At 37.5% G+C, this 11,127-nt stretch overlaps 4 protein-coding genes across 4 annotated transcripts in view; 3 read left to right on the plus strand and 1 right to left on the minus strand. All coding sequences in view use genetic code 12, as the record gives it.

Annotated features, from left to right (window-relative positions):
• Window positions 1–640: 640 nt before the first annotated feature.
• CORT_0B00730 (Gat1 zinc finger transcriptional regulator) lies at window positions 641–2,926 on the plus strand (the record flags this gene model as incomplete). The annotated part of the gene is made up of 1 exon (XM_003867184.1): window positions 641–2,926. One exon carries the CDS (start codon window positions 641–643, stop codon window positions 2,924–2,926), a length of 2,286 nt encoding a protein of 761 aa, XP_003867232.1.
• Window positions 2,927–3,047: 121 nt separating this feature from the next.
• CORT_0B00740 (hypothetical protein) lies at window positions 3,048–3,602 on the plus strand (the record flags this gene model as incomplete). The annotated part of the gene is made up of 1 exon (XM_003867185.1): window positions 3,048–3,602. The coding sequence occupies one exon, from the start codon at window positions 3,048–3,050 to the stop codon at window positions 3,600–3,602; it is 555 nt and encodes a 184-aa protein (XP_003867233.1).
• Window positions 3,603–4,121: 519 nt separating this feature from the next.
• CORT_0B00750 (hypothetical protein) lies at window positions 4,122–5,219 on the minus strand (the record flags this gene model as incomplete). The annotated part of the gene is made up of 1 exon (XM_003867186.1): window positions 4,122–5,219. The coding sequence occupies one exon, from the start codon at window positions 5,217–5,219 to the stop codon at window positions 4,122–4,124; it is 1,098 nt and encodes a 365-aa protein (XP_003867234.1).
• Window positions 5,220–9,285: 4,066 nt separating this feature from the next.
• The window catches only part of CORT_0B00760 (hypothetical protein), a gene marked incomplete at both ends in the record, with an annotated part of 1,863 nt that continues 21 nt past the window's right edge, over window positions 9,286–11,127 (plus strand). Inside the window, one exon of the mRNA XM_003867187.1 lies at window positions 9,286–11,127. This exon is cut by the window's right edge and continues 21 nt beyond it. Within this exon, the coding sequence (XP_003867235.1) occupies window positions 9,286–11,127 (1,842 nt within the window).

Genomic DNA, 11,127 nt, shown 5'->3' on the forward strand with positions numbered 1-11,127 from the left:
TCGTGTTTCCCCTGTTTTGAAAATCATCTGATTCAAACAATGTAACCGTAGTATTGTTTTATATTAATTCATCTCACTTTTTCTTGCCTTGTATTCGACAAATCCATTTGCTGTTTAATTGTTTGTCTATGTCTTGTGGTATGTCTGTATTTTGTGTTAAATTATAACAATGTCCCTAACAAAAAATTAAAACTTTAATCCTTTGTGCGTGTGAATATACAATTTGGTAACATCGGAATAACTTCAAAACCAAAATGGGTTTTACTTGAGTACCAAACTAAACGATAAGACAATAGATATTGAAATTATATATAACACAAATTACCCCTTCATGCATTGTTCCATCTCAAACAAATTTTAGACAAATAGATTTTATCTTAGTCCAATCAGAGGAGAATATATATAAACCAAAACAACTTCACAAAACCTATATGGATACGCGCCTACTTGTAATTCACCCATTTGCTGTCAAAGTTTATTAAGAATATCAGTTTCTTTTGAGTCTACAAAAGTTCATCAACATCTACCCCACCAGCTGTGTTGCGTTTCGAGTTATTCGGTTCACAATTTGAGCAACAATAAGTATTAAACCCTACACTTTTCTCACACGAGATATATCACGTCAGGACTCATATACTAGATGAGAAGGGTCTGTAACTTCCCAACCACTCATCATCATCACCAAAGATTTTCAAAACACGAAAACAACGCCAGCTTTCACAACTATCGCAATAATCCAGACACAATGTCCATTACATCATCACCAGCGTCAAACCACAACTCACCGTCGTCGCTCTTACTGGCACAAATTCAAGCTCGTAGACTACATCAACAACAAGCATACCGATCATGGTCAGATACAAATCGTCAAGACGTAAACGAAAATAACTCCACGAAACACAATCAAAGTCAATCTTTTTTGGGTAAACATCGATCAAATCCGTCAACGCCCAACATGAATATGAAGTTCAAATTCAATCCAAAAGAAACAAGTGGGGGACACACTAACAATGACATCAATTTATCTCAGCTCCTAACCAATGAACATGAGCATGTGGAGAGTCTATGGAAATTGTACAACAAGGCAAGGGATTCGTTACCATACAACACTAGAATGGAAAATCTAACTTGGAGGATGATGCATCTCACGAGTAGTTCAAGTTATAATCGAAAAAGAGTCAAAACAAGGGATTGTCGTGATGAGTTTAAAACAAAGAAAACTAATGATGTTGCCTGGAGTAATGGTGTTGACGACTTGGATATATTCTGCAACAAGAATACAAAATCAGACTCGATGAACCAACACGGTATGCTGACACCACTGTTACAATCACCAGAACAAGTAAATAACCCGTCCCAGTTGTACCACAGTCAACACCAATCACTTCATGATGCAGCTACTGCGTCAACAACGTCCTTTTCACCAAGAACTGGACATCCACATTTCAAATCCGATAATGTGATTACTGATGATGAGTTCGACTATGTGGCTCATATCAAAAAACTAGGAGCTACACATTTTGCTTCACCTAATAGAGACAACAGAGCCAATAGAACTCCAGATGATTATGTTTCAGGTGGAATGACATCAATTAGTAATGTTCCAAGAAAACGTCTGGCTCAATTCTCACCTATGTTTTCGGGTATGGGGACTCTGCAAAATGGTAGAACGATTTCCAACTTATCTCAACAATTGCAAGATTATGACAAGTTTGGTCTTGATTTTTTGAATCAACCTCAGGAGCAGGGATCCATTCACCAAAATGGCAATGCTCACAATTTACAATACCCACAAGCAACTTCATCATCGTTTGAATTTTCATTAGACCCATTAGCTTTTGAAGGGCCAAATGAGAATTTTCGTGACGTCAATGTCAATTCGATTCCCGATAGTTTTGCATCATCTTATGAAAAGCCTTTATTTGATGATTTTGCACCGTCATCTGCACCTAATAGTGGTGTTGAATCCTTGTCATCTTCGCTTTCGACGATAATACCTTCGAGTACTCAGTTTTCCTCAATAAATCAGCAACCAATGTCGGTAAACCCAAGAAGGTCAATCACTGCAACTCCATCTAATCTACTACGCCAAGAATCACTTGTATCGTTACCAGAGTTTGCTGATATTCACAACAGTTTTCAAAATCATTTAAGTCATAACGACACATTCATCAATAGATCAACCATGGTCACCCCTATACAACAATTTTCACGAAGCCTAAACCAAAATGAATCCTTTCTAAACTCGTCATCAATGAACCACGTTGACATCAAGGTGACGTTACCTAGCCAATCTGGCCACAATTTTTTTGATGATAATAATGCACCTTCTCCCGACAAGAAACCAAGAAAACCCAAACTGGCCAAACAAGGGAATCGAAATAAAAACCAATCAGATGCAAATGGGAGTGAACATGACTCAGGACGGGGATCTACGAGTGGCGCTTCTGCAAGTGGACCATCTTGTACAAATTGCCACACAAAAACAACACCACTTTGGAGACGTAATCCAGAAGGTCAACCACTATGCAACGCTTGTGGACTATTTTTGAAATTGCATGGTGTCACACGTCCACTTAGTCTCAAGACCGATATCATTAAAAAACGTCAACGGACAGTGGTCAACAAAAAGGACGATAATGATGGGGATGATTTGAACCCCACTTCGTTGAAGAAGGATGATCGGAAATCGAGTAATGCTTCAGCAGTAAGGAAGATGCGCCGACCCAGTATCAAAAGAAGCAAGTCGAGTACCAAAGTTCCCGAGAGTATATTGTCGAGAAATTTGACTCACTCGTTATCAAGCAGTCCTGTCACTGTAAACAACTCGTCATTTGCTAATGCTCCGCTGCAAAAGTTGTCCTATAATGAACTGGTTGTTGATAATTCCGGGTTAAGTAATGATTATGATTGGCTAAGATATTAATAATGGACGTATTAGTATGCTCAAACTATCGTAGACGGTTCATGCTCTCTGTCTCTTAGAGTCAAACCTTAAGATCTGCATTGCGTGCGCAGTAAGGTTGGCCATATACTTTTATGTGACGATGCGGATTCGAGAAAAATTAAAAGTTGGCAACCACAGTTCTGTCAAGAACACCCTTACGAATATGTCCGATTCAACATCATCATCATCCCTTGTACCTCAAATCAACAAGTTTCCTCGCATAATAATTCAATTCTGTACCAAATGCAAATGGACGAACCGAGCAATTTGGTACGCTCAAGAACTTTTTCAAACATTTGACGCCAACACCATCGCTGACATTTCTCTTCAACCAATAATAGAATTTGCAGGTATATTCCAAGTGCTTATCCAAGTAGGGTCCACAGTGGAATTGATTTACCGTCGCAAGTTCAAAAAAGATGGCGATGATTTGGATCCACAATTGGCTGAAGTTACATATGATGGGTTTCCCGATGCTAAGTTTTTAAAGAATTTGGTCAAGGATAAGATACACGAGGTTGAAAAGAGGGCTAATGGGGAAGGTGTTACCAGTTCCAAGGTTGGTGATCACTTGGTTGGTAAAGGAAGTCTATTAAACGACGGAGGAGTATGTCAAGAAACTGAAGAATGCGTTGAATGCAAGCGAGAGGAGTAGGATCAAGAATGTATCGATGCTGGGCATGTGTTTAAGCCTGTGCCGTTACTTTTGCAGAGAAGAATGTGGTGCCAATTGGATCTTTTTGAAAAAAACGCCTTAATAATTCAATAAGCAGCAAGTTGTTAATCATAGTGACGAAGTTAACGTCCGTTGTCGTTCAAAACACCGATGTGATTTTGAATTCAACTTTGAAAAGTCGACTTAGTGAGGACCATAGATGGTACATTGTATAAAAGTCTGTATAGTAGAGTGTCCAAACTAATTACACCAGCACTACTGCATGTACCCGATCAATTATAAATAGAATAATTACATCTATTCCATTGATTCAAATATATAAGTAATACAAGGTTATAACCAAAATCTCATTAATCAGAACATACCGTAGCAAAATTCACAATAACAAAAATAAATACGCTTGGATAAGTAGATGCGTGAATTCAAACGCAGCTACCATTTTTCACCCACTACAATATCTATCCTCCTGTGAATTCATTCGTAACCCTCACCCTCTCTCTACTCCTCATCATCCATATTGAATGGATAATTATACGCTTCTTGATCAATGTCGCTCCATCCATTAGCAGCAATAACATAAGGTAAACTCGACCCCAAAGTTCCAAAATAAACCAGATTGTTAGGTAGTCCGAGCAATTGTTGATATTGTTTCATTACAAAAGTAGGGCTCACGTTTTTCAAGGGAACTGGATTTGGTGTTGTTACTGCTGTTGGTTGTTGTTGCAGTAAATGGGAGTTCGAATGTGGCAGTATCGAAGCTGGTGTTGCATGATGGGGAATATTTTGTGATCGATGCGATGGGATTGAATTAGCTTGGGTTGAATTCGACAAATAGGGCAGATGCAAGGAGGTTGACTTGTGCATTACATTGTTGTTGTACAAATGTGGCTGTTGTTGCTGATAACCATACAGTAATGGTTGTTGATGCATATGTTGTTGATGTTGTTGTTGATGCTGATGTTGATACTGATGCGATGCAAGGTTGTTTTGTTGTAGGTGTTGAAACTGTTGTAAATGTTGTTGATTCTTGTTTATTGCCGCCATAACATGTTGAGTATGGTTTGTTGATGAGTTAATCTCTTTTGTGATTTGTTTCCACTTGTACTTCTCACCTGCAATGAGCAATTGACGTAGTATTTGTATGTCATTGTTGGTGAATTTGGTAGTAATATTAGAATCAAGTGGCATAGGTGGGTTTGATGAAGCTCCGGTTCCTGAAATCATTTGTGGCATGATCGTCTTCGATGCTGACTGATTATACATTTGTTGTTGTTGTTGTTGTTGCTGCTGCTGCTGCCCGGGCAATGGCATGTCAGAAATTGAAGTTGGAGCCGTTGATGATGCTGAGCAAGATGAAAGATTGTTCGCTGAAGAAGTATTGTAGTAATCTTGAGTTGTTTGTTGTGGATGTAGCGATGCTGTTTGTTGTGGTTGTGGGTACGCATGAAAGTATTGTAATCCAGGGTGAGACGAGTTGGTAGACATTGGAATACCTGAATTTACAGCTGCCGAGCTCATATAGCTATTGGCGGTGAAGATGTTGCCATTATAACCCTTGTTGTGAGTTGGAATATTCATGTTACTATTGAATGACATTGAATTATGGGGAGAAACAGATGGCACTATACTGCTGTTGATGAGCTGAGTAGTCTGTAGCTCTTGGAAAATGCTGTAATTACACCTCGTTATGTTAGACTGATAAATAACAAAATGCAAATAAATGAATGAGGTAGTGAGTGCAAAACAAAATCAAAATTTAGTACTTTCAATCCTCTTGACTGTCAGGCTTGTTCAATATTATTTCACGCAATAATGGCGGGTCTTATGCCCAGTGAGCTAATATGTTTCTGGCAATCTTTTGAACGTGGGGAAATGCAGTTCGTGATACGACTTTTACTACTTTGCTCTTAGAGCCTCTTGTTTGTCGGAATTTTGCTTTTTCTCTGTTGATATTTTTTAGTTCTTTGTTCTCTAAATTTTTCCGCTGTCAAAATTATACCCAAACGCAATTGTAGTTCAAGTAGTCCTATCGTATTTGAAGCAAATAAGGACAGGAGTAGTGGCAAATGGACTCAAGTGTATTCAGGTTATGATTAATTAATGACTGATTGGTCCTCGGAATCTCTTTATTTTTAGTTGTAAAATGATAAACGATCTATTCTAAGACTTTTGCGAGTCTCTTTCTCGATCGTTATGATTAGTTTAGTGGTAGTTAGATTTGAACTTCGATAATAAAAAATTTCAAGAGGGAAAAGATGATTATTATTTATATTACAATTATTTATTGCAAATTCAAGTTAGCATCCCCCATATGAGCTTGTAAATGTTTACAACTTTTCTTTTTTGCAATTGATATTATAATACAGTACATTAATAATAAAGCAGACCAATAAAATGAATATTATCTAACAAAAGATTCTGGAAAAAGTCTTGGATTAAAAACAGAGGAAACTACTATATGGCCTATGATACATAATAAGCTCCCAATTGGTCTTTGTCATGTAATGGTTTGTTTGTAATATAAGGCGCTTATCGCTTGGTCCTTTCGAATATCTTTGTGTTACATTTACTAAATGTCAAGCCCATGCATGTATGAATTTAGACCAAACTAAACTAAACAGACACAATGCAAACTCATTGTATAGAAAATTTTTACATTGTGCCCTTTGTACCAGAAGATTTAAAGGCTTCACTACAATATTTAGTTCGTCGTTTAAAAGAATCTGAAAAACTTAAAAACCGTAAAGTTTAAATTATCAATATTGATGTAGTTGAGGAAGGGTGTAGTGTAATACTTGGTCAAATGTTGATTGAGCTCAATTAAGTTCACCTGAAAATAGAAGTTAGAGTCATTCTATGATGAAGCCAATACGAAACTTAGTGGGAGAACTTTCAGTAATACCAAACAAATAGTATGGCTATCTTTCTTTTTGATCACCTGATCTTGGCAAACCTTTTTTATTCTTTCGCTTAATGAAGAAAACGCAATGACCTTTTCACGATCCTTACACAAATATGGGAATAATATCACTCTTCAGTTGATAATTTCGCACGTGTTGCAACATACTTGTTCATTCATGAGATAACCGTGGAACTCTACTAATCGTCCAAAACAACTGCCTCTAAAAGTGTTTGTTTATGCTTTGACCCCCGCTTGAATAATAGAAGGTAATTGCAAGTATCTGCAAGTGACTGCAAGAAACTGCATGTATGCGAGCGCAAGCACATTATTTCGTTGGTCTGGGAAAGTCAAAAGATGATACCCCGTTTTCAATATTTACATCAGAAAATCATACTGAAGTGGAGTGTGCGGTGGAGAAAAAGAACCAACAAAATCCACCCATTTGTCCTAAATAATAAACGCCATATCTAATATTATATATGAATCACAATACGTCGCACGATTAATTATTATCCAATGTTGTTGATGGCCAGTTTCAAGATATTACACTTGTGCGATATACAATAGAATAGGAAAAATGGGATGTTGATACTAAATTAGTCAAGGTGTTCCAAAATTGGTACTACAATCCCGATCAAGATTTATAACCAAATTCATTTAAAGCTGCTTCTTGTTTATATTTCCAGAGCTGAAACCTGACTGTATTTTGACAACAAGAAAGTTTTAAACATTATTTTCAAGCTTGCAGTGGGGACTGTAATACCATTAGACTTTGTGGTTTGGGTTTTATGTGATTTTTTATCGATATTCACGCGCTAATGGTGCATCTTTGAATGGTTTTCCCATTCCGGGTTAACTCTAACTCTCCTGCGCCGAGACAAATTAAGCTAGTTGATGAGATTGTGGAGACAATTCATGAACAGATATCTGTTTCAAAAATGAGACCCGTGCTTATTCAAGATATTCAACTGTCCCTACTTTTATGCAAGGAAGTAAATTTGCCCTATATTGCTGGAAGACAACGGATAGGGTCTGATTCATCTCTTAAACAGAAAAGCTACACTAAGAATCGAAATTTGTCTTTACTTTCTTTATTTGGTAACCACATCTGGATCTCAAACCACTTTATTAAGCAGCAAGCACCCTTGATACCATAACCCACAGCTTCTTTAACTAATAAAATATATCAACTTTTCTATTATTTTGAAAGCTAAAAATAAAAGATTTTTAATAACTATGAAAGTTGCAACAAAGTTATATTTTTTTATGTATGATGCAATATGTCTGAATAAATAGATGAATTATAATTTGTTGACTATAAGATTGCAAAATCAATGATGTCTTGGTCATAGTCATCGTTTTCCTCTATTCTTTGGTCCTGGTGTATTACGAAGTTGTTGTTTGGAATGCTTCATTATGTTGTGGCAATATTCATAAGTATAATCTGGGTGGGTTCAAACATTACCGGGCGCTTTGAGATATCTTGGTATTTGATACCGTTTGATTTTCTGCCAATCTTTGAAAAATTTCCAAAAACATTCGTCGACAAATGACTTCAAGTCCATCCTAGATCATTGCTTAGACTACTATGCCATGTGCTACTTGATCTGGGATTTCCCTAAACAAATCTTTCACGCTCCTCTGTGACATTCATCATTCTTCACAGGATAACAGCATTAGTTTCATCCATCTCCATCTTCCTCATAACCCAGCTGTAAAGCTTATGCACCTCTATTAGAAGGTCTACTATCTCTCTTCCGAAATCCGGATTTTAGGCTTTGCTGATAAAATCGAGTAGTGGATGATAGGTCAATCAAATTTAACATGATTTTAATCATAAGCTTTATACCTCTTACCTTTGACGCCCTTGCTTGTATTCCATCAATGATATTGTTTTCTCAATTTTAGGATTACTAAGACTGTGAAGGTTTAATTTAATGTCATCAACCAATAAAGGGCATCATTTCGTAAGAATTGTTGCAAAATTTAAAAATTGAACTCCAGTCTTTATTAACGACAAATGAAGTTTAATAAGGATGCCTAGATTTAAGTGTAGGACCAACTAGCTGGAATTAATCTATAGTAAGTCAAGGTTTAATATATACTAATGACGAAGTGCTCCACTGAGTTTCAAATAATCTCCTCTCTGCTTTCTCCATCTACCTCGGAAGTAATTCTCTATGTTTGTTTGTGTGTCGCGCGATTGTGAGTGTCGAAGGTTTTGTATTTCTGACATATGCACGTGGGGTGCCTTAATTTGTTTTTATTTACTTTGACTCAATTAGTATTATTACCATTTTTGTGTACACGTTACACCAGATAAATACTTTCATTTCTTTAACTCGAAGTGTGACCAACGAAGACATTTTGTCGGGTATTTATGAAGAAAGTAAGCTAACTAGCTCATATTCTGACTTTGACCTCTCACGGAATACCCATGTTGTTAAATACAATTTGCATATGAAAATAATTGTAATAGAAATCTCTTTTTCTGTTGCGCTTTTAATTCTGTATATTGTCCTCATAAACGAATACAAAACTTTTGAAAATCTCATTTCATTACATTCCATTCAAAATTTTCTCTCCATACTTTTCATTAATTAAAATCATATTCTCATTGGAGATCTAGTCAAAAGCTTGGTATTAATCTACTTGAGTGCAGGACTTGAAATACCTGGGAGAGGTTTTATCAACAATACGAGAGATAAACACAATTGTTATTCGTACAGCCTCGGCTAATACTAGCAACCCACATACTGAATGGAATCGCTGACCTGGAATACACCATACGCGTCTGATAATCAGATAAATGGTCAATTGTCTGGCAATACACCTGGCAAATCGCCATACTATGTTGACTTGGATCATGCTACAACGAACTCGACCCAATCGCATCATACTACGCCGCACCATAACGACAACTCAAACTATTCAACTCCCGGGGATACAAGCAGCATGAAAAGAAATACACCAGGACGTAACCAAATTGCCACTCCTCTCCATTTACAATCGACAACACCATCAAATTTCACTGAATCAGAACAGATGTTTTTGCAAGAACTAGAGCAAAATATGTACGATCATCAACAACAACTGCAACAACAACAGCAACAGCAACAGCAACCGCAACAGCAACCGCAACAGCAACAACAACAGCAACAGCAACAGCAACAACAACACTCGCAAAGTCAATTAGGTGGACACGACCAGAGACAGGACCCTCATCACGGATTTCGTTTAGATGCTATAGCATCACACCAGCCTATAAACCACCAAATGAACCTTGATCTGGAAGCTCTGGAAGCTTCTTTTCATCATCATGATGCAACTTCCTCGGGACATCCAAACATGGGATCGAGTATTTCCACACCCAATGGTGGAGTACCGATTTTGCATTCAAGCCATCATCCTCAACAACAACAACAATTTGAATTTGGGCTTGACAATTTGAACTTTATGATCCCCGAGGAATTGAATTTCGACACTGACCCTGGACATATATCTTCAGCATTTCCTCCAAATGTCCCTACAGAACAAACTCCTAGCTTGTTAGCTATAAATGCAATGAAAAAGGAGGAACAGCGTAAAAATAATGAGTTTTCCTCGCCAATACTACCGGGCCAGAATGAAAAACTGTACAACAAACAACATCTTTACCATAGACAAAACTCACAGGGAAAAATTTACACAGTAAACCTTTTAGAGAATGATCAACTGTCTCAACCACAACATGTGCGTCCAGAAGCTGTTTTCACTCCTTTGGTGAGTCCCGCAGTCACGCCATTGGATAAAGGAGCCAACGGATTTCCATCTAGCCTGAAGCAACAGCAGCAACAACAACAACCACCAGCAAACATCAACTTTGAACCCTTGACATCACCTGCTTTGAATGCTCAAACATCGGATAAAAGAAGGAAATCAAGTTCAGTTTATGGCCCATCATCAGAGGACCACAAGCAACAAAATAAAAGAAGAACTCCTCATGGAACACCAGTCCTTCACGCTAGTAATAAAAACTATGTTTCACCCTCAGTCAAGGCTAAATCTGCTACACCTTCCAGTACTGATCAACTTGAAAAATTACCCCAATCGTCAATAGCCGAAGGAAAGACAAAATCAAATGACACAGAAATGTTACCACCAAGTGGCAAACCAAGAGAGATAAATGAGCCTCCCTTAATGGGCTTTACAATGGGCAGACTAGCTGAGGAGGAGCAAAATCAGCCTAAAGTCAAAAAGCAACAGCTCAAGAGAAAGAAATCAATATCACGCAAATCATCCGTGTCGAAGTCCTCTTCCTCCGGAGATAGCAGTGCGTCTTCATCACCGATACTAAATAAGAAACCTGAGAAATTGGCTACAAAGAAGGCGTCACATAAACTAGCTGAACAAGGTAGAAGAAATAGAATGAATACAGCCATTGCCGATCTAGCTTCATTAATTCCACAGCTGTATCACGACGAAATTAGTATTCCTTCGAAAGCAACAACAGTAGAAATGGCCTCAAGATATATTAGGAAGCTTCTTGGTGATATTGAAAATTTGAAAGCAGATGGGGGCAAAGATGAAAGTGAAGAAGAAGAAGAAGAAGAAGAGGAGGAG

This window comes from Candida orthopsilosis (assembly GCF_000315875.1).
Source record: "Candida orthopsilosis Co 90-125, chromosome 2 draft sequence".
NCBI classification, from domain to species: domain Eukaryota; kingdom Fungi; phylum Ascomycota; class Pichiomycetes; order Serinales; family Debaryomycetaceae; genus Lodderomyces; species Lodderomyces orthopsilosis.